The 21735-nt window shown below is 46.8% G+C and overlaps 1 protein-coding gene across 1 annotated transcript in view; it reads left to right on the top strand.

The window, feature by feature from the left end:
* Window positions 1–14398: 14398 nt before the first annotated feature.
* SPTLC1 (serine palmitoyltransferase long chain base subunit 1) overlaps window positions 14399–21735 on the top strand; it is a 127924-nt gene continuing 120587 nt past the window's right edge. Inside the window, exon 1 of the mRNA XM_089677153.1 lies at window positions 14399–14619. Coding sequence (XP_089533279.1) covers window positions 14566–14619 — 54 coding nt within the window. The 5' untranslated portion in view covers window positions 14399–14565. The remainder of the gene's footprint in view (window positions 14620–21735) is intronic.

The following is a 21735-nucleotide window of genomic DNA, read 5'->3' as shown; positions in this document are numbered from 1 at the left end:
ACTTCAGCAAGTCCCCGCCCCTCCTCTGAATTCCCTAGCTATCATTTGATCGTCTATCTGCAGGAAGCTTGTGCTGTATAAACACATGAAAGGTGGGTGTGCACTGTGTCTTTGCAGGAGAGCAGCAAAATCAAACCTCTCTCTTGGCTAGCCAGCTTCTGACTGAGAACCCCTCAGTTCAACATGCTGATTCACAAGCCTGGCCCCGCCCCTCGGCTCGTAGCCCCGCCCCTTCAGCTCATGGCTCCACCTTCCACTGTTGAAGGCTCCGCCCCCTCATTGTGTTTTTCCCCTTGTTATCAAGTGCAAGAACCTAGCCCTGCCCACTCATTTCTATTGCCTACATTTGGCTGCATCATATTTAATAATGGAATGTCATGGACATACAATAACAGGGTGACATGGGCGTTGTATTAATACGTCCCTTCCATGAGCTCAAGTTCACATTCCTTTAGTAAAAATGGCCGAATCGACTTCAGCAAGTCCCCGCCCCTCCTCTGAATTCCCTAGCTATCATTTGATCGTCTATCTGCAGGAAGCTTGTGCTGTATAAACACATGAAAGGTGGGTGTGCACTGTGTCTTTGCAGGAGATCAGCAAAATCAAACCTCTCTCTTGGCTAGCCAGCTTCTGACTGAGAACCCCTCAGTTCAACATGCTGATTCACAAGCCTGGCCCCGCCCCTCGGCTCGTAGCCCCGCCCCTTCAGCTCATGGCTCCACCTTCCACTGTTGAAGGCTCCGCCCCCTCATTGTGTTTTTCCCCTTGTTATCAAGTGCAAGAACCTAGCCCTGCCCACTCATTTCTATTGCCTACATTTGGCTGCATCATATTTAATAATGGAATGTCATGGACATACAATAACAGGGTGACATGGGCGTTGTATTAATACGTCCCTTCCATGAGCTCAAGTTCACATTCCTTTAGTAAAAATGGCCGAATCGACTTCAGCAAGTCCCCGCCCCTCCTCTGAATTCCCTAGCTATCATTTGATCGTCTATCTGCAGGAAGCTTGTGCTGTATAAACACATGAAAGGTGGGTGTGCACTGTGTCTTTGCAGGAGAGCAGCAAAATCAAACCTCTCTCTTGGCTAGCCAGCTTCTGACTGAGAACCCCTCAGTTCAACATGCTGATTCACAAGCCTGGCCCCGCCCCTCGGCTCGTAGCCCCGCCCCTTCAGCTCATGGCTCCACCTTCCACTGTTGAAGGCTCCGCCCCCTCATTGTGTTTTTCCCCTTGTTATCAAGTGCAAGAACCTAGCCCTGCCCACTCATTTCTATTGCCTACATTTGGCTGCATCATATTTAATAATGGAATGTCATGGACATACAATAACAGGGTGACATGGGCGTTGTATTAATACGTCCCTTCCATGAGCTCAAGTTCACATTCCTTTAGTAAAAATGGCCGAATCGACTTCAGCAAGTCCCCGCCCCTCCTCTGAATTCCCTAGCTATCATTTGATCGTCTATCTGCAGGAAGCTTGTGCTGTATAAACACATGAACGGTGGGTGTGCACTGTGTCTTTGCAGGAGAGCAGCAAAATCAAACCTCTCTCTTGGCTAGCCAGCTTCTGACTGAGAACCCCTCAGTTCAACATGCTGATTCACAAGCCTGGCCCCGCCCCTCGGCTCGTAGCCCCGCCCCTTCAGCTCATGGCTCCACCTTCCACTGTTGAAGGCTCCGCCCCCTCATTGTGTTTTTCCCCTTGTTATCAAGTGCAAGAACCTAGCCCTGCCCACTCATTTCTATTGCCTACATTTGGCTGCATCATATTTAATAATGGAATGTCATGGACATACAATAACAGGGTGACATGGGCGTTGTATTAATACGTCCCTTCCATGAGCTCAAGTTCACATTCCTTTAGTAAAAATGGCCGAATCGACTTCAGCAAGTCCCCGCCCCTCCTCTGAATTCCCTAGCTATCATTTGATCGTCTATCTGCAGGAAGCTTGTGCTGTATAAACACATGAACGGTGGGTGTGCACTGTGTCTTTGCAGGAGATCAGCAAAATCAAACCTCTCTCTTGGCTAGCCAGCTTCTGACTGAGAACCCCTCAGTTCAACATGCTGATTCACAAGCCTGGCCCCGCCCCTCGGCTCGTAGCCCCGCCCCTTCAGCTCATGGCTCCACCTTCCACTGTTGAAGGCTCCGCCCCCTCATTGTGTTTTTCCCCTTGTTATCAAGTGCAAGAACCTAGCCCTGCCCACTCATTTCTATTGCCTACATTTGGCTGCATCATATTTAATAATGGAATGTCATGGACATACAATAACAGGGTGACATGGGCGTTGTATTAATACGTCCCTTCCATGAGCTCAAGTTCACATTCCTTTAGTAAAAATGGCCGAATCGACTTCAGCAAGTCCCCGCCCCTCCTCTGAATTCCCTAGCTATCATTTGATCGTCTATCTGCAGGAAGCTTGTGCTGTATAAACACATGAACGGTGGGTGTGCACTGTGTCTTTGCAGGAGAGCAGCAAAATCAAACCTCTCTCTTGGCTAGCCAGCTTCTGACTGAGAACCCCTCAGTTCAACATGCTGATTCACAAGCCTGGCCCCGCCCCTCGGCTCGTAGCCCCGCCCCTTCAGCTCATGGCTCCACCTTCCACTGTTGAAGGCTCCGCCCCCTCATTGTGTTTTTCCCCTTGTTATCAAGTGCAAGAACCTAGCCCTGCCCACTCATTTCTATTGCCTACATTTGGCTGCATCATATTTAATAATGGAATGTCATGGACATACAATAACAGGGTGACATGGGCGTTGTATTAATACGTCCCTTCCATGAGCTCAAGTTCACATTCCTTTAGTAAAAATGGCCGAATCGACTTCAGCAAGTCCCCGCCCCTCCTCTGAATTCCCTAGCTATCATTTGATCGTCTATCTGCAGGAAGCTTGTGCTGTATAAACACATGAACGGTGGGTGTGCACTGTGTCTTTGCAGGAGATCAGCAAAATCAAACCTCTCTCTTGGCTAGCCAGCTTCTGACTGAGAACCCCTCAGTTCAACATGCTGATTCACACGCCAGGCCCCGCCCCTCAGCTGCTAGCCCTGCCCCTTCAGCTCATGGCTCCACCTTCCAGTGAAGAAGGCACCGCCCCTCTTTGTGTCTTTCCGCCTGGTTATCAAGTGTAAGAACCTAGCCCCGCCCCCTCATTTCTATAGCCTACATTTGGCTGCATCATATTTAACCACTTGCCTACCAGGCACTTATACCCCCTTCCTTACCAGGCCAATTTTCAGCTTTCAGCGCTGCCGCACTTTGATTGACAATTGCGCGGTCATGCAACATTGTACCCATATGAAATTTTGATCATTTTTTTCTCACAAATAGAGCTTTCTTTTGGTGGTATTTAATCGCCACTGGGCGCTTTACTTTTTGCGCTATAAATAAAAAAAGTGCAAAAAATTTGAAAAAAAAAAAAAAGTTTCTTTGTTTCTATTATAAAATTTTTCAAACAGGTAATTTTTCTCCTTCACTGATGTGCGTTGATGAGGCAGCACTGATGGTCACTGATAGGCGGCACTGATGGGCACTGATAGGCAGCACTAAAGGGCACTGATAGGCAGTTCTAATGAGGTGGCACGGATAGGCGGCACTGATAGAAAGCACTAATGAGGTGTCGTGGATAGGCGGCACTAATATGCAGCACTGATAGGCGGCATTGATGATGGGTACTGATAGACGGCACTGACTGGCATCACTGCTGGGCACTGACTGGCGGCACTGACTGGCACAACCGCTGGACACTGACTGGTGGCACTGACTGGCAGCACTGGTGGGTGGGCACAGGTGGGTGGCAGTGTTGGGCACAGGTGGGTGGGCACAGGTGGGTGGCACTGCTGGGCACAGGTAGGTGGCACTTCTGGGCACAGGTGTGTGACACTGCAGAGTGGCACAGGTGGGTGCACTGCTGGGCACAGGTGGGTGATCTGCTGGGCACAGGTGGGCGGAGCTAGTGGGCGCACTGCTGGGCACAGGTGGGCGGAACTTGCGGGTGCCACTGCTGGGCACCGATCATCAGTGCCCTGATGATCGGTGCCGATCCTCGCTCTGACAACTGCCGGTTCTCGGCAGTACTTTCCTCACGATCTGACAGCGTGAGGAAAGTGCAGCCAAGAACCGGCACTTGCATTTCCCTCTGATCAGCGTGTCATTGGACACCGTTGATCACGTGGTAAAAGGCCGCTGTGATTGGCCTTTTACCACATCACGTGATCAGCTGTGTCCGTAGGACACAGCGATCACGGAGATCTCCGGGTGCGCGCCCCCTAGGGCGCGCAGGAGAGCGCGTTCTGGGAGGACGTCATATGACGTCCACTCAGAACTGGCCGGCCGCAGAGCAGCCGTCATTCGGCTATCTGCGGTCGGCAACAAGTTAATAAGGGAATGTCATGGACTCACCGTCTGACATACAATAACAGGGTGACATGGGCGTTGTATTAATACGTCCCTTCCATAAGCTCAAGTTTACATTCCTTTAGTAAAAATGGCCGAATCGACTTCAGCAAGTCCCTGCCCCTCCTCTGAATTCCCTAGCTATCATTTGATCGTCTATCTGCAGGAAGCTTGTGCTGTATAAACACATGAACGGTGGGTGTGACCTGTGTCCTTGCAGGAGAGCAGCAAAATCAAACCACTCTCCCGTCTGGCCAACTGCCGACTGAGAACCCCTCAGTTCAACATGCTGATTCACAAGCCTGCCCCCCCCCCTCGGCTTGTAGCCCCGCCCGTTCAGCTCGTGGCTCCACCTTCCACTGCAGAAGGCTGTGGCCCCTCACTGTGTTTTTCCCCGTGGTTATCAAGTGCAAGCACCTAGCCCCGCCCCCTCATTTCTATCGCCCAGATTTGGCTGCATCATATTTAACCACTAGCCTACAGGGCACATATACCCCCTTCCTGCCCAGGCCAATTTTCAGCTTTCAGCGCTGTCACACTTTGACAATTGCGCAGTCATGCAACACTGTACCCATATGAAATTGTATTCATTTTTTTGTGACAGATAGATCTTTATTTTGGTGGTATTTAATCACCTCTGGGTTTTTTATTTTTTCTTAAACAAACCAAAAACCACTGAAATTTTTGAAAAAAAAAAAGTTTTTTTCTTAGTTTTTGTTATAAAATTTTGTAAATAAGTGATTTTTCTCCTTCACTGATATGCGCTAATGAGGTTGCAGTGATGGGCACTGATAGGTTGCACTGATGAGGAGGCACTGGTAGGTGACGCTGATGGGCATTGACAGTCATCACTGATGGACACTGAAAGGCAGCACTCATATGTGGCACTGATAGGCGGCATTGACTGGCACTGTTAGGTGCCACTGACTGGCACTGTTAGGTGGCACTGATAGGCAGCACTGATGGGCACTGATAGGCGGCCCTGATGCACACTAATAGGTGGCACTGATTGGCATTGATGTGGCACTGATGGGCACTGACAGGTGGCACTGGTGGGGCTACACTGATCATCAGGGCACACTGATCATCAGTTCCCTGATGATCAGTGTACATGTCCCCTCCGAGGAAAGCTGATTATCACCTCTCACCCTCCTCTTTTCGCAGCATGGGTTTGGGACCGTTCATGGCAGAGTTAAACATACTGAAAATATTAACCACTTGCCTATTGGGCACTTATACCCCATCTGCCCAGGCCAATTTTCAGCGCTGTTGCACTTTGAATGACAATTGCACCATTATGCAACACTGTACCCATATGAAAAAAAGGTTTTCTTTGTTTCTATTATAAAATTTTGCAAATACGTAATTTTTCTCCTTCACTGAAGTGTGTTGATGAGGCTGCACTGATAGGCAGCATGGAAGGGCACTGCTGGGCAGCGATGGGTGGCACTGCTGGGCACAGGTGGGCGACACTGATGGGTACAGGTGGGCGACACTGATCAGCACAGGTGGGTGGCACTGATCAGTACCCTGATGATCAGTGACAATCACTTCTCTGACAATTATCAGCAGTACTTTCCTCATGCTGTGACAGCGTGAGGAAAGTGCAGCCGATAACCGGCAACTGTATTTACCCGGTGATCTGCTGTGTCATTGGACACAGCTGATCACTTGGTAAGAGGTCACAGTGATTGGCCGTTTGCCGTATCACGTGATGAGCTGTGCCCCTAGGACACAGCTATCACCGGCAGCGCTGGGGGCATGTAGGGGCTGTGCTCTGGAATGATGTCCATGGACATTGTCCCAGAACTAGACAACTGCGATGTAGCCATCTTTTGGCTATACCGCAGTAAGGAAGAGGTTAAAAATATTCCCATTGCCAACCCTTGGCTGTATCATATATAATGATATTTTGTCATGTAATTACCATCTAACAAGTTGGCATGGGTGTTGTATTACTATTTCCCTTCCATGTGCTCTAGCTCTCACAGCTAATAAAAATGGCCGATTCAGCTTTGGCAAGTGCCTACCCCTCCTCTGAATCTATAGGTGCCTAGCATCTGCAGGGCACATGCATGAACAGTGGGTGTGGCAGTTGATAATATTGATAAAGCCTTCGAGCAGATGCCTGGCTCCGCCCCCTCCGCTTGCGATTCTGCCTTTCACCAGAACAGGCGCTGCCCCTAAATACTCTTTGTTTTGGTTATCAAGTGCAGCACTCTGCACAGCCTCTTCAGCGAAAGGCCCACCCTGTCAGACCCATTGACCACCCTTGGCTGTATCATATACGATAGTATGTCATATAATCACCGTCTGACATAGAACAAGATGGCATGAGTGTTGCATTAATATGTTCCTTCCATGCACTCTAGTTCCCACAGATCCCTCAGTGAAAATGGCCGAATCGGCTTCGGCAAGTGCCCGTCCCTCCTCTGAATCCCCTAGCTACCGTTTCTTTTTCTACCTCAGTGTTTCTCAACTCCAGTCCTCATGGACCCCCAACAGGTCATGTTTTCAGGATTTCCATTATTTTGCACAGGTGATTTGATCAGTTTCACTGCCTTAGTAATTACCACAGCTGTTTCATCTGAGGGAAATCCTGAAAACATGACCTGTTGGGGGTCCATGAGGACTGGAGTTGAGAAACACTGCTCTACCTGCAGGTCATCTATGCTGTATAATTACATGAACGGTGGGCGTGACTTGCAGCCTTGCAGGCAGCGCACCAAAATCACAGCGATCTGTTGGCCGGCCAGCTGCCGACTGAAAGAACCTCAGTTCAACACTCTGATAAACACTCATGACCCCGCCCACTCAGCTCGTGACCCCGCCCTTCAGCAGGCTATGCCACGCCCTTTCTGCGGAAGACCACGCCCCTCTTTTCTGGCTATCAAGTTGCGATACTGGACCCCGCCCTTTTAGCGTGAGGCCCCGCCCTCTATGTTCCATCAACGATTTACCATATAAAAAGATATTCAATCATGTTTATGACCTGCGATCGTGTGGCCCCGCCTCTTTCCAGAGCCAGCCCTGCCCGTAACTCCTATCGTCCTCTATCTACTTCTGGCTCCTCCCCAGGCTGGAAGGAAGAAGCGGTGATGGTTGTGAGTGATGGCCTGAGTCTCTGTATCCTATTGCCGTCATTTTCGATGCGTTGCAGCAGGAGGAGGAGGCGGCCGGGGGAGCGGTGCACAACACAGAGAAGACAAGAAGGGGAGATGGAACTGGCTATGTGTACTGCTCACCCGAGGATAGCCGATGACAATGTACAGTGTGGGGAGCACTCACCCACAGGACGGGATGGGGGGGGGGAGGGGAACAGACCCTTCGAAATTGAGAGATATCTGGGGATCCTGACAGACTTCAGTATGGGGGGGGCGGGACTGACAGCTGAAAGGACACCTCCTGTCGCAGAGACACAACAGGAGGTGAGAGGTTCCCCCCACATTAGAAACTTGTCATCTCAACAGGTGTCCCCATTGGAGGATTTCCCCTCACCTCCACTTGTGGTGACACCTCTAAAATTTTGTAACCCCCCCTCACTATCTAGCATGTATCTGGTGAAACAGTTGTCACTAGAACTGGAAGTTAGATAGAAATCCCTCCAACATCACCCCACATAGCAGTAGATACCCAGAGCAGAGGTTCTTATCCTTCCCTACTGTATCCCTGTATCCAACTACAAAAAGAAAACGTTCTTTACCTAGACATTCACTGCTCCCCAAAAAATGTCAAGTCAAATGTTTTAAGTGCTGACAGGCAGAAGTGTTTTATGACAGAAGAAACTGTCTCTGTTGTCATAGATACTTCTGGCCTGTAGCTTTTACCTAACAATGTTGAAAAAGGAAGCAGTCACCTCAGAGCTCCCTATTCTGTTTAATGTGGTTTTGCACAGAGCAGCCCTGATCCTCCTCTTCTCGGGTCCCCTGCACGTGCTCTTGGCCCCTTCCTCCTGCTGAGTGTCCCCCTATGGGGGCACCCAAGAAGGCTCGCTCCAGAGCCTCTGTGTACATTCACACACACAGCCGTGGCTTGGCCTCTCCCAGTTGCGTATCATTCATGGGTGCAGGGTGTTGAGTGAACACAGGCCCGGGGGGGGCCCACTGTGCTCCAACAGACACTGCACCTATGGATGATACATGTAGGGACAGTGTCAGAACTATCAGCATGGCCAATAGCGGCAGCTCCTGGCCAGTCAGTTTGCCATTAATCTGGACCAGACACTGGGTTCGTACCCTGTACTCAGGGCCTGGCACTCCTCTGTCTCTGCGGGCCTCCGACATTAGTGAGGAGTTTATCCCCTTTTCAGGGCCTCTCATCACTGTATTGGTGTCACTAGGGATGTCAGTGACACCAAGTCAGTTCCCCTCAGTGTCAGAATACTTGCCGCAGTCCCGCTGATCGCTACCATTTCTAGTGAAAAAGAAAAAAAAATCAAGTAAATATACAGCCATTTTTAGACGTTATAACTTTCACGGTAACCAAATAATTTACACATATTTGGTTCTTTTTTAAGCAGACATGGAGCAGAATACGTTTTGGCCTAAATTTATGATGAAATTTGATTTTTGAATTTTTTTACTTGATATGTTTAACCCCCCTGGTGGTATTCCTGAGTGTAGCTCGGGGTTAACTTTCAGTACCAGAAGCGATAACCCCGAGCTACACTGCAGTATTGCTCAGGGATTCTCTCGATCACTTACCTTGTCCTGCGGTCCTGCAATGTCCCCCGGCAGCGTCTCCGGCAATCTCCTCCGGCCAATGCTGGCATCCGTCTCCCGGGTTTTGTTCCCTGAGAGCGTCAGGACATACGGGGACCGGACCGGCGGGAAATTCAAAAATTTGAAAAGTGACATTCACTCAATACACTAAAATCTGATAGTGTTACATTAGTGTATCAAACCATTTCACATACATTTTGTCCCTAGTGCTTTGTCCTGTGCCCTGCCTGCATTTTTACTGTTCTTTCTGCCTGGAAACTGAGAAATGTCCATGGAGTCCAAAAAGTGTCCCTTTAGGTCAAAAGCGGTTTTAGACCAGCTAGAGAACAGCGATAGTAAATTAGAATCACTTGCAGAATTGAGTGATAATGATTCGTGAGGAAATTCGTCATCAGACACTGAAAACGATTTTGCGACTTTGCTCAGTGATGTGCGAACTTGGCGCTATAACTAAAATTTCAGTGTTTTTTGTTTGATTACATTATTGAATTAAATTTATTATTATTATATTATTTTTTGTGATTATTTATTATAACTTTTGATTTTCTGTTTTCAAATTTTATCATACCCGGGATGTTTACTAGACTCTTGTTCGGACAGATTTCAGTGAGTTATTCCTAAAAATTACAGGCCTACAATAAAAAAACAACATATTTCCATGCAAAAAAAATGTACCGCTTTGAGCACAGAAATACTGACATAATCAGACAGCTAGGGAGGTTAATAGCAAAAAGTAAAAAATATTGTTTTTTTTTTTCAGAATTGTCGGCCTTTTTTAGTTTATAGCACAAAAAAATAAAAACACGCGATTAATTACCACAGAAAGAAAGCTCTATTTGTGGGGAAAAAAGGACATAAATTTCATTTGGGTGCAGCATTGTATGACCGCGCAATTGTCAGTTAACTAGTAGCCGACCGCAGATAGCCGAATGACGGCTGCACTGCGGCCGGCCAGTTCTGAGTGGACGTCATATGACGTCCTCCCAGAACGCGCTCTCCTGCGCGCCCCAGGGGGCACGCACCCGGCGATCTTCGTGATCGCTGTGTCCTACGGACACAGCTGATCACGTGATGTGGTAAAAGGCCAATCACAGCGGCCTTTTACCACGTGATCAGCGGTGTCCAATGACACGCTGATCAGAGGGAAATGCAAGTGCCGGTTCTCGGCTGCACTTTCCTCATGCTGTCAGATCGTGAGGAAAGTACTGCCGAGAACCGGCAGTTGTCAGAGCGGGGATCGGCACCGATCATCAGGGCACTGATGATCAGTGCCCTGATGATCTGTGCCCAGCAGTGCCGCCCGCAAGTTTCGCCCACCTGTGCCCAGCAGTGCGCCCACTAGCTCCGCCCACCTGTGCCCAGCAGTGCACCCACCTGTGCCACTCTGCAGTGCCACCCACCTGTGCCCAGCAGTGCCTCCCACCTGTGCCCAGCAGTGCCACCCACCTGTGCCCAGCAGTGCCACCCACCTGTGCCCACCAGTGCCACCCACCTGTGCCACCCACCAGTGCAGCCCAGCAGTGCTACCAGTCAGTGCCCAGGGGTTGTGCCAGTCAGTGCCGCCAGTCAGTGCCGTCTATCAGTACCCATCATCAGTGTCACCTATCAGTGCCGCCTATCAGTGCTGCATATTAGTGCCGCCTATGCGTGACACCTCATTAGTGCTGTCTATCAGTGCCGCCTATTCGTGCCACCTCATTAGTACTGCCTATCAGTGCCCTTTAGTGCTGCCTATCAGTGCCGCCTATCAGTGCCCATCAGTGCTGCCTCATCAACGCACATCAGTGAAGGAGAAAAAATACCTGTTTGAAAAATTTTATAATAGAAACAAAGAAACTTTTTTTTTTTTTTTCAAATTTTTTACACATTTTTTTATTTTTAGCGCAAAAAGTAAAGCGCCCAGTGGCGATTAACTATCACCAAAAGAAAGCTCTATTTGTGAGAAAAAAATGATCAAAATTTCATATGGGTACAATGTTGCATGACCGCGCAATTGTCAATCAAAGTGCGGCAGCGCTGAAAGCTGAAAATTGGCCTGGTAAATAAGGGGGTATAAGTGCCTGGTAGGCAAGTGGTTAAAGTAACGCAGCGCCGTATTGCAAGAAATGGCCTGGTCAGGAAGGAGGTAAATCCTCTGGAGGGCAAGTGGTTAAATGATCTCATCACATATCATATGTATTTATCTCTGGTAACATGTATGCTATACACACAGTAGGTTGCTCTTCTCACAGGCTGCATTATCCCACCATGAATAAGGCTGCGTTCACACTGATCCGTGACAAAAATGCATATGTTTTTACCGCACTTTTACCACATTTGCAGGGTGTTATTTAAAGGACATTTGACTCAAAAAACTGCACCAAAAATGCAACGTAGGTGTGTTTTTTATGCATTTTTTGCCATGTTTTCCATCGATTTCAATCGGGAGGTGCATTTTTAGTGTGTTTTTTTTTTTAACGCACCAAAAATGTTGCAAGCAAGATTTAAAAAAAAAAGCATCGGACCTGCAACAGATCAGTGTGATGAGTTCCGAAGGAATACATAGTTACATGTTTTTCTTCCGCTTTTTTAAACGCAGAAGCAAAACGGATCAGTGTTAAAGCAGCCTAAGGGCCGGTTCACACCATAGAAACCAATCTGGATGCATTTCTTCATGTGCGTTTATGACACAGTCCAGTGCATTGTTGATGCATTCCAGGTGCTTTCTTTTCCTCCTTTTTGGGGTCATTTGAGGTCCAGTGTGTTTTTGATGCATTCCAGTGCATTTCAATGCATTTTACCGCATTTCAGTACAGTTCTGTGCAGCATGTTCTCTTTTTTCTAGAACCAGAACGCACTGGAACTGCAAGCACTACTGTGAACTATACCATTGACAACCATGTAACCTACTTTCTGTGCCTTTTGGATGCAGAAAAAAAACGCACTGGAACGCATGTGATGTGAACCAGCCCTAAGGGCTAGTTCACAGCAGATGCAGTCCAGTGAACCATGAACTGAAAAAAACGCATTGGTGTGAACAGAGCCCAAGTCTAGGTTCACACCTATGCATTGTCCACTGCGTTTTGCAGCAGTCAATAACACAATTTCCTATGGGGCAGGTTCACATCTCCTCATTTTCACCCGGGGCATTTTTTGGAAAGGGTCAGGGACTTTTTTAAATGCAAAACATTGCATTTTTGGTTCTATAGACTTCAATGGAAACACTGCAGAAAAGCATGTAGTGCGTTATTGATGCATTTTGCTTTTTATTCTGCCCAGTAACAAGTTGAAAAAAACACAAAACGCAGCAAAAACACAGCAAAAATACGTCAAAACGGCTATTCCTAGGTTCACACATAAGCGGTTTCCGTTTTGCAGAAAAGCAGCACAGTCCATTTAGCATGATTTCCTATGGGACATGTTTACATCTGCACATTTTCACCCGTGTGTTTTTTGGGAAGAGTCAGGGACTTTTTTAAGCGCAACAAGTTGTGTTTTTGGTTCTACAGATTGCAATGGAAAGCTGCAGGTAGCATGTAGTGTTTTTCCTGCGCTTGTGATGCGTTTTGCATTTTAAATCTGCCTAGCAACAAGAAAAAAAAAGCAAAACGCATATAAAACGCGGCACAAATGCGTTGTTGCCGCGTTTTGTGGGTTTATTTATTGCTGCTAGGCAGATTGAAACACAAAAAGCATAAAACGTGTCAAAAACTCAGCAAAAATGCACTACATGTCTTTCTGCAGCGTCTCCATTGAAGTCTATAGAACCAGAAACGCAACTTTTTGCGTTGAAGAACCAGTTCACACTACATGCGTTTCGGTTGCTTTTTTTCTGCATCCAAAATGCACAGAAATTAGGCTATATGGTTGTCAATGTCATAGTTCACATCAGTGCTTGCAGTTCCAGTGCGTTCCAGGTGCAGAAAAGAAACTAGAACAGGTTGCATTTTTTATGCACGATTTCAATTCCCAAATCGCACCTGAAATTGCGGCGGTGTGAACCAGGGCTGATACAGATGTATGCAAATCGTACCAAAAGTAGTGCAAGTACTACTTTTGAAATCAGTGCGCCTCCGACCAAGTCAGAACCGCACCGATGTGACCACCTTAATTGCGGACAATAGGGTGCGACTTGGCATGCAATTTACAAGTCGCAGGGCATGCAAATAGCATACCGAGTCGCATCCAGTGTGAACCAGGGCTAACACATCGGGTGCGACTTGGCATGCAATTTACAAGTCGCAGGGCATGCCAATCGCATGCCTAGTCGCATCCAGTGTAAACCAGGGCTAACACACCGGTCACATCGGGTGAGACTTGGCATGCAATTTACAAGTTGCAGGGCATGCAAATCGCATGCCAAGTCGCATCCAGTGTGAACCACGGCTAACACATCGGGTGAGACTTGACATGCAATTTACAAGTCGCAGGGCATGCAAATCGCATTCCAAGTCGCATCCAGTGTGAACCACGGCTAACACATCGGGCACATCGGGTGAGACTTGACATGCAATTTACAAGTCACAGGGCATGCAAATCGCATGCCGAGTCGCATCCAGTGTGAACCAGGGCTAACACATCGGGTGAGACTTGGCATGCAATTTACAAGTCGCAGGGCATGCAAATCGCATGCCGAGTCGCATCCAGTGTGAACCAGGGCTAACACACCGGTCACATCGGGTGAGACTTGGCATGCAATTTACAAGTCGCAGGGCATGCAGATCGCATGCCGAGTCGCATCCAGTGTGAACCAGGGCTAACACATCAGGCAAGACTTGGCATGCAATTTACAAGTTGCAGGGCATACAAATCGCATGCGTAGTCACATCCAGTGTGAACCAGGGCTAACACACCGGTCACATCGGGTGAGACTTGGCATGCAATTTGCATGCCATGCAACTTGCAAATCGTTTGCCAAGTTGCACCCTATTGTCCTCCATTATTGTGGACAATAGGGTGTGACTTGGCATACGATTTGCAAGTGGCATGGCATGCAAATCGCATGCCAAGTCGCACCCGATGTGACAGGTATAAAAACTCGCATGCGGAAAGGCATCCTGACTGCGTTTCTATAGTGTGAACCGGCCCACAAAAGACAATTCAAACACAGCCAACAAATCCCCACTAGAGGGCGACAGAGCTGAGCACAAACCCTGAACAAGGAACGCCTTCGCTCAACGGTCACCATAGCAACAACACACCCAACATGGCAAACTACCAGTTTCAAGGAGCTGCCCCTCCTTCGTCCATCTCATTGGAGAGAGCCACCTAAACCACGCCTACTCGCTAGATGAGATGACTCTGCGCCGGCACTTTTCTGCTTCCTGTCTGACGTCACGTAGTTACCACCAATAGTGTCGAAGCTTAACTCTTTTGCACGCCCACCGACCGCTGTCAGTAGCAGTTCAGGAAGTGTTCGGTTTTGTCGTTTCTCCTGTGGGCGCTCCGGCCTCTGGTGTGATGGCGGCCAGTCAGCAGTGGGTGTTGGTGGAGATGGTGCAGGCCTTCTATGAGGTGAGTGAGGCCGGGTCACATGGTTGGGTAGGCCTGCCAGTAAGAGGCACAAGTTAGAGTTATCACATGGTAGGTGTCCTGCTATTCCTCAGCCGCCCTGCTGTACTCTTCATTCTGTCCTCCTAAGCTCCCTGCTTCGTGTGTACTGAGTCGTGCCTACCCAGCATTAGCTGAACTCTATATAACTGTTCCATGGCTGCCCAAGGACTCTACAAGTCTTTCACACATTGGCCCTTCTAGTCGTCCAGCTTTCCAGCACTGTCTATACTGGAAGCTAACACTTTGCTTTCATTTGAGGTAGATTAGGAAGGCTAAAGCGGGATTAAACCCTAAAATGTCATATATCGCAGCTCACCAGCCCTTGGATGGGCCGCCTTGGTTTTCACCTGTTGATCCGGCCACTAACACACTTCCTGTCTTAGTCCCAGGTCACAATGGTTCGACTTGTCATGCGATTTGATGGTTTCAAATCACATGACAAGTTGCTCCCTATTCTCTGCAATGGTAGCGGACAAATAAGTGCGACTCTGTTAGCGTTGCACCGATTTTGAAAGTAGTTCATGCATTGTTATTTAGCGTTTCATAGACATCTGTGCATGAAATCGCACAGATGTCTTCCAAGTCGCACCTGAAGTTGCGCTGACATCCAACTTAGTATTTAGGCAATTTCAAGTGAAGTCAAATGATTTCAAAGTTGGATTCAGTGTGACTAAAGTCTTAGGCTAGGTTCACACTAGCACGCTGGTTGCAGTTGCAGGATCCGATGTGATACCCGCAGCCGCATTACTCTTCTCTTGCATGACACAGAAAGAGAAGAGAATGACCAGCACCCCCACGCATCTCATCCAGCAGCATGACCGCGGGTGCTGGACCCGCAGGAATGGCCAAAAAGACATGCGTTTTTTTTGCGAATGTGTTTCAGAAAAGGTGCATGCATCTTTTCCTTGTGTGAAACGCAGACCCAGTAGCCCATTTAAATGAATGGGCTGCTGTGTTCACGCAAACGCGGGCTGCATGCTCTGCAATAGTGTGATCCGGGCCTTAGGGTGTCTCCTTTGGAGCAGCCATGGAGACCCCTGTGGACCTCAGCATTGTCATTCTGGGAGGGAGGGAAGTGTTAGGCAGTCTACAAATTATTTTTTTCTTCAGTGGGTTGAACGAAAAAAAGAAGGAAAAAAAAAACTTGATTCCCCCATCCACACATTTGAATCAAATAGTTGAATCCTCCCCACTGAGCTATTGGAGGCTGATCGATTGGAAATGTTCTAACAGGGAGGTTGTACAGAAGGCGATTGGTTGATCAACTTCTGTACAGCCACCCTGCCCTTACATGGATGGAAATTTGGCTGGTCTTTGCTGAAAATTTATCAACAGTCCTGTTCAAGAGGAGTCAGTCGTCAGATCAGTTCTTCTCAACTGCCATAGATGAATCAGAATTTGGCCAGTTCCTGCTGGACCGGCTGAATTTTAATCCTGCTATGGCCACCTATAGATGAACTTGACTAACAAATTGAAACTGATCTTCACCAACCAATAAAAACAACTGAAACCGGCTGTTAAGAGCACAGCACCCGGTAGAAGATGCTGAAATAAAGTAACTATTGGGGACTTTAGTTTAGCTTTAAAACAAAGCTAAAGGCAGCTACACTCACCTTTCATTCAGTGGCCCATCCCTCACCGGTGCCTGCATCTTCTGTGTGCTGATTTTTAGCCATTCTCATTTGCTGGCTTGGGATGACGTCACTACTGTGTGTGCGCAGGAGGCTGTCATTCCGGCACTCGGGAATCGGGCAAACCACTGTAAGCTGAGCAGCTCAGTTTTCATGCTGAGAGCAGTGCGGTTTTATCGCAGAAGAAAAATTGCAAAAAAAAAGCTGCTTGCTCTCAGGGATTAACAGCAGATTTTATTATTTTTTTTTTAATTTAAAATAGCATAGATGTTATACTCTCCAGTGCTCCTGGCACCCCTCTTCCCCACTGTGTGCCCTCATAGCAAACCGCTTGCTACGGGGAAACTCTTGCGTGTTCACTGCTGAGACCCACTCTGTGTGTCCACAAGACACGCTTGACTTGGCCCCAGCCATGCTCCTGCTCAATGGCCGTCACTGACACCAGTGGGAGCCAAAGAGGAGGGAGAGAGTCTCTGCTCTTGTACACATCATTGGATTGAGATCAGGCTCAGGTAAATATTTAGGCGGGCCAGAAGGGGAAGCTGCATGCAGAAGGTTTTTTTTTTACCTTCGTCAGAGAATGCCTTTACAATCACTTTAACTGTTTTTTTTCTGAACTATTTAACTGCCACTTTTGCTGCACAGCTTGGTCTGTTAAAGGAGGCTGAGGAAAAACAGACTTAAAGGCTGGATCACCAGATCCCAGATTGTTGCCGTCTGTGTCCCTTTTAAGAGATTTACCTTCGCTTCCTGCTCTGTAGACACAGGATTTACCTTCACTTTCTGCTCTGTAAACACAGGAAGTGAGAAGATATTTCTCCAGTTTGAGGTACTTCCCATCTTATAGTAGGATTCCATGTTTAATTGCCTCCTGCCCACCATATAAGGAAATGACGGGCAGACGTCAGTTCTCTCCTTCTGGGAGGACAAAATATTACGTCCTCCCTCTCTAACTGCGCATGCGCACCCTCAGGGGCGCATGGTGTGGGGATCGGTGGGACACAGCGGATCACCGATCACTGTAAAGAGCCAATGATGCCGGCTGTCATGTGATCAGCTGTGTCCAATCACAGCTGATCACATGTAAATAGGAAATGCTGGTTATTGGCAGTCCTCTCACGCTGACAGCTCATGAGGAGAGCCGGTAATCGGCATTCCTCAGAGGGGACATCTGCACTGAGCATGGGCAGCTTCCTGTCTCTTGCCAGATTTAAAGAGAGTTGAGCTGAGTGCTTCTCCTCCATCCAGGAAAAGGCTTGCATTTTTAGCAATAAATACAAGAAGGGATGCGCCGAAATGAATCGGCCGAATATAGTGCTATCGGCGTTTTGCAGATAGGAAAAAAGGTGCCGATAATGGCTGCTAAAAACTCACAGTTTTACAATGTTTAGGGTGTGTTTTTCATAGGTCACGTGACTTAAAAAAACCTCATCAAAATGCAACACGTGTTTATGATGTGTTTTTAATGCATTTTGGTTTTCGGCCAAATGCATTCTGAAGTTTCGGTCAAATAATTTTTATTTTGGTGCACTATTAATACAAAACTTCCTCTAAATGGCCAAGGTGGAAATTGTGATGTCATCAGCCTGCCGCTTCACCTTAGACAATCAGAGATAGCCTTTTATTTATTGATACAAATACAGTGCTTTTCCTGAATGATTGATCTTTATATCTGGCAGGAACACAGTGACATTTACTGTACGTATGTAGCTAACGCTGCTAGAGGCCAATACAGCAATCATAGCGGCCACATTATCTTCAATTGAAATGGCTGCTTTGGGCCACTTTGGCCCAAACGTACTGTGTAAAGTGATATTAAATCTGGAATTCTACTTTAAAGAAACCATACACTATACAATTTGATTGTACAAATTCCTTTAGCTTTGTCATCAACCATGTAGTGCAGTTGTCTGCCTAATTTTCTATAAATGCATTTATTTGTTGTTTAGGTTTGTCCTTATGGTAAATAGCATGGGTAAGTCAAAGGTGGGCAGATGATGTCATGATCTCCACCCCGGCCAATCAGAGGAAGCCTTGTACAGTTGTGCTTAAAAGTTTGCATACCCTAGCAGAAATCTTGAAATTTAGGCATTGATATTAAAAATATGACTGATAATGCCAAAAAAAATGACTTTTATTTAGAGGTTTACTAAACCCAGGACCCTTCATTCACTATATCTGGTCTGCGACAGCATTCACAACATGGAAATGAAATTATTTTAGTACATTAATACTTGTAAATACCTTTTTTTTTCATCAGCAGTATATAGCAGTTTTGTGACTTGTATCAGTGTCCAGCTGAGAACTGGATAAAGCTTGTAGGAGAAGTTTTCATTCTCCTCTGACTGTCCTATGGGGCTGCATAACCCCCACCCTCTGGACAGCGCTGATTGGTCCTGTGCTGATCACATGTCACAGATCTTCAGAAAACGCGGTGAAATCACAAACAAAACACACAATTTTAAATTGCATCCAGTGTGAACCAAGCCTAAGTAGTACAAGGGATGGCCTGAATGGATACCAATGTTATTTGTTTCGGTTTGTATTACATAGTTTGGATAGGTCTAATGGGTTGTTCACATCAGCAAGGCACACTTATCACACAACCACTGATGTGCTGCTGAGACATGATGCCAATGTGCTGTTGGTGACACATTGCATTGTTTGTTTGTTTTTCTTTCACAGAACTTAGTTGAAATGTCACATGTACTGTTTCGATACAGATCTATTCACCACAGCATAGGTCCAATGCTGGGTTTGCCTTACAACCCACTGATCTGAATAAGCCCTGGTTCACATTTGTGTGGCCCGTGTTTTTGCGGGCATGGTAGCTGATTCATGTGAATGGGCTGCCGTGCCTGTGTTTTCCACACACAAAAAATACCCGTGCGCGCACATTTTTAAAATGCAGGCGCAGGGAATTTGCATGGTCTTTTTGACCATGTGATTTCTCTGTGGTTTCTAGACCCGCTGCAAACACACTGAGGGGTGAGATGTGTGGGGGTGCCATTGAGAATGGGTTGCGGGTGCAGGAACAAATGTGCACCCAAAACCAGCCTGCACAGTGTGAACCAGGGCTAACAGCACACTGTGATGTGGACTGGTACCATTGGAAACACAGCATTTTACCTCATTTACGTGTTAGTTCTATGCTGGGAGTAGTTGCCAGCGTAGGCCCAATGAATTTGGTGTGAAGAGGCTCCGAAGGAGATTGTACAATCAGATTGTATAATTTATGACCAGTTGTCAAAACTGTTGTCATCACTGAATGATTTGCCCAGTATTTCTATTGTGGTGACAGCTCGCAATTTGGATTTTTCCTTCTCTTTCAGGTCTGGTGACAGTACTCAAGACAAAGAGGGGAAATCTAAGCAGGGACACGCCAATTAAAACCTGAAAGATTTTCTAACCCTTCCCTGTTCCACCAAGAATAAAAAAAAAAGTTTTTCCTTTTAGATGCTTTTTAAAGTGACCCTGTTATTACCAAACGTAATTGTAAACAAGGATACCTGGAAAGGGAGGAAGTCAATACTTAGCTTTACAGCTGACAAGAGTGTTTATCTCCTGTGACTTTCTGTTGCACTCAGTAGTTCTTCTGCTGATCACCAGGTCACTAGTGTGTTTGGTATTGGTATGGAGGTCAGAGGGAGGAACCACTGAGGACAGTGTGAGACACTGGAGATTAATACTCCTGGGAATGCTGGTTTCCCTGTAGACTTTAGTAGAGGATTTCTTGTGAACAGAGTGGTGTTTTTGGTAGTGGGAAAGGTAAGTATTGTGTACAGATCCTGCTCCCTTTCTAGTGCTGGCTCAGCAGGGGGTGTGTTGGACCTCTGCTGAGACAGCGCAGAAAGCAAGGGTCTTTCTCTGCAGCGTGCTGGCAGGAGACAGGTTTTTCTACTCCAGCTATAGCATTTTGCAAACCTTTTTGTGTAGATGCATCTAGAACGTGTTTAGCAAACTTAAAGTGGCACAGTCATGAGGGAACTACAATCAAGCATGCTGTAAAATGTATCTAGAAAAGAATCTCTATGCTTGTCAGGTACTAAGGCAAAATGTCAGCATGACAGCCAGAGAAATGCTGCAAGCTGTGTTTGTAAATGGCTAAGCTTAGTTGGGGTTGGATACTCAACACTAGCGCTGACTTCATTGTTCGGATCTGGCAGCAGAACTTCCTGCCATATGCAATTTGTGGTATAAATTTTACTGCACCACTACTGGCCATATTAAAGAGTATCTAGACCTAAAAACAAAAATGGACTATATTGCAGCTTACCAATCCTTAGATGTAATGGCTGCATTCATTTTTTGTTTTGTTTTTTCCTTTACTTGCTGATCTGAAAAGAAATACTCACTGTCTTAGGCTCTGTTCATGATAGTGCGATTTTTGATGCATGATAATGGAATTGCATTGTTTTCAATTCAACTGAGCATGGCGTGATTTTTTTAAAAAGGTGTCTGTACTATTTTAGTGCAGTTTCAGTATGATTTTAGTCCCATAGAACATGCAAATCCACATCCAAGTTGCACTACATAAACACTATGAAAATTGGATCGCAGCAGTGTGAAGCTAGCCTCAGGATGGCTACACTCACTTCTCCACTGTATCTATAGAATAGCAATGTAGCCACTCTTGATTAGCAGCATTTTCAACCTGTGGAGTGGGTAGTGGTAGGTTAATTTAAAAGATGTAGATAGACTTTACATTCGTGACTATCAAAATAAAGTAAAACTCCAGCTAAAACTTTGTAAGCGGCTTTCCTTTTGGAATAAAGGTTTTAACTAAATTTATAAAAGCTGACCATTGTAAGCACCCACGTCTTTGTTAAAATGTAATTAAACATAAAAATGTAATATATTGTAGCTTACAGGAAAAAATTGTAGTGTTGTACTTACCAATAAATTCAGGCTCCAAAAATAGTCCAAAAAGTCACTTTTTGCACATAATGGCAACTGACGATTCAAAGGTATTTACATCCATGGACGAGGAAAAAACTGAAGGAACAAAAGAGAAAAGGAAGCTCAGACCCTAGTGCAGTTAATCCTTTAATGATGAATGAAAATACCATATTTTTCGCTCCACAAGACAAAAATGGGGGAAAATGTCTGTGTGTCTTATGGAGCGGCTGCCCAGTATTCCGGCCGCTCAGCTCTACTGTACAGAAGAACCCGCTGCTCCGTCCTACCTGTTCCTCGGTCCAGCCGTGTGCCCACTGCGAATGCGCGAGAAGCGCTGCGCTTTTTGAATGGCCCGGTAGTCTTGTGGGACCTGTCGCGTGTCCCACAAGACTACGGGGAGTGCAAAGGTCTGCGCTCTCTGGTCATCTCCTGTGCTGTGTCCGCAGTCTCTGGTCATCTCCTGTGCTGTGGCCGCAGTCTCTGGTCATCTCCTGTGCTGTGGCCGCAGTCTCTGGTCATCTCCTGTGCTGTGGCCGCAGTCTCTGGT

This window comes from Staurois parvus, unplaced genomic scaffold, assembly GCF_062004578.1.
Source record: "Staurois parvus isolate SC_StPar_1 unplaced genomic scaffold, SC_StPar_1.0 ptg000178l, whole genome shotgun sequence".
Taxonomy (NCBI): Eukaryota; Metazoa; Chordata; class Amphibia; order Anura; family Ranidae; genus Staurois; species Staurois parvus.
Note: the sequence above shows the minus strand (reverse complement) of the source record. Positions and strands in the feature narration are given on the sequence as shown.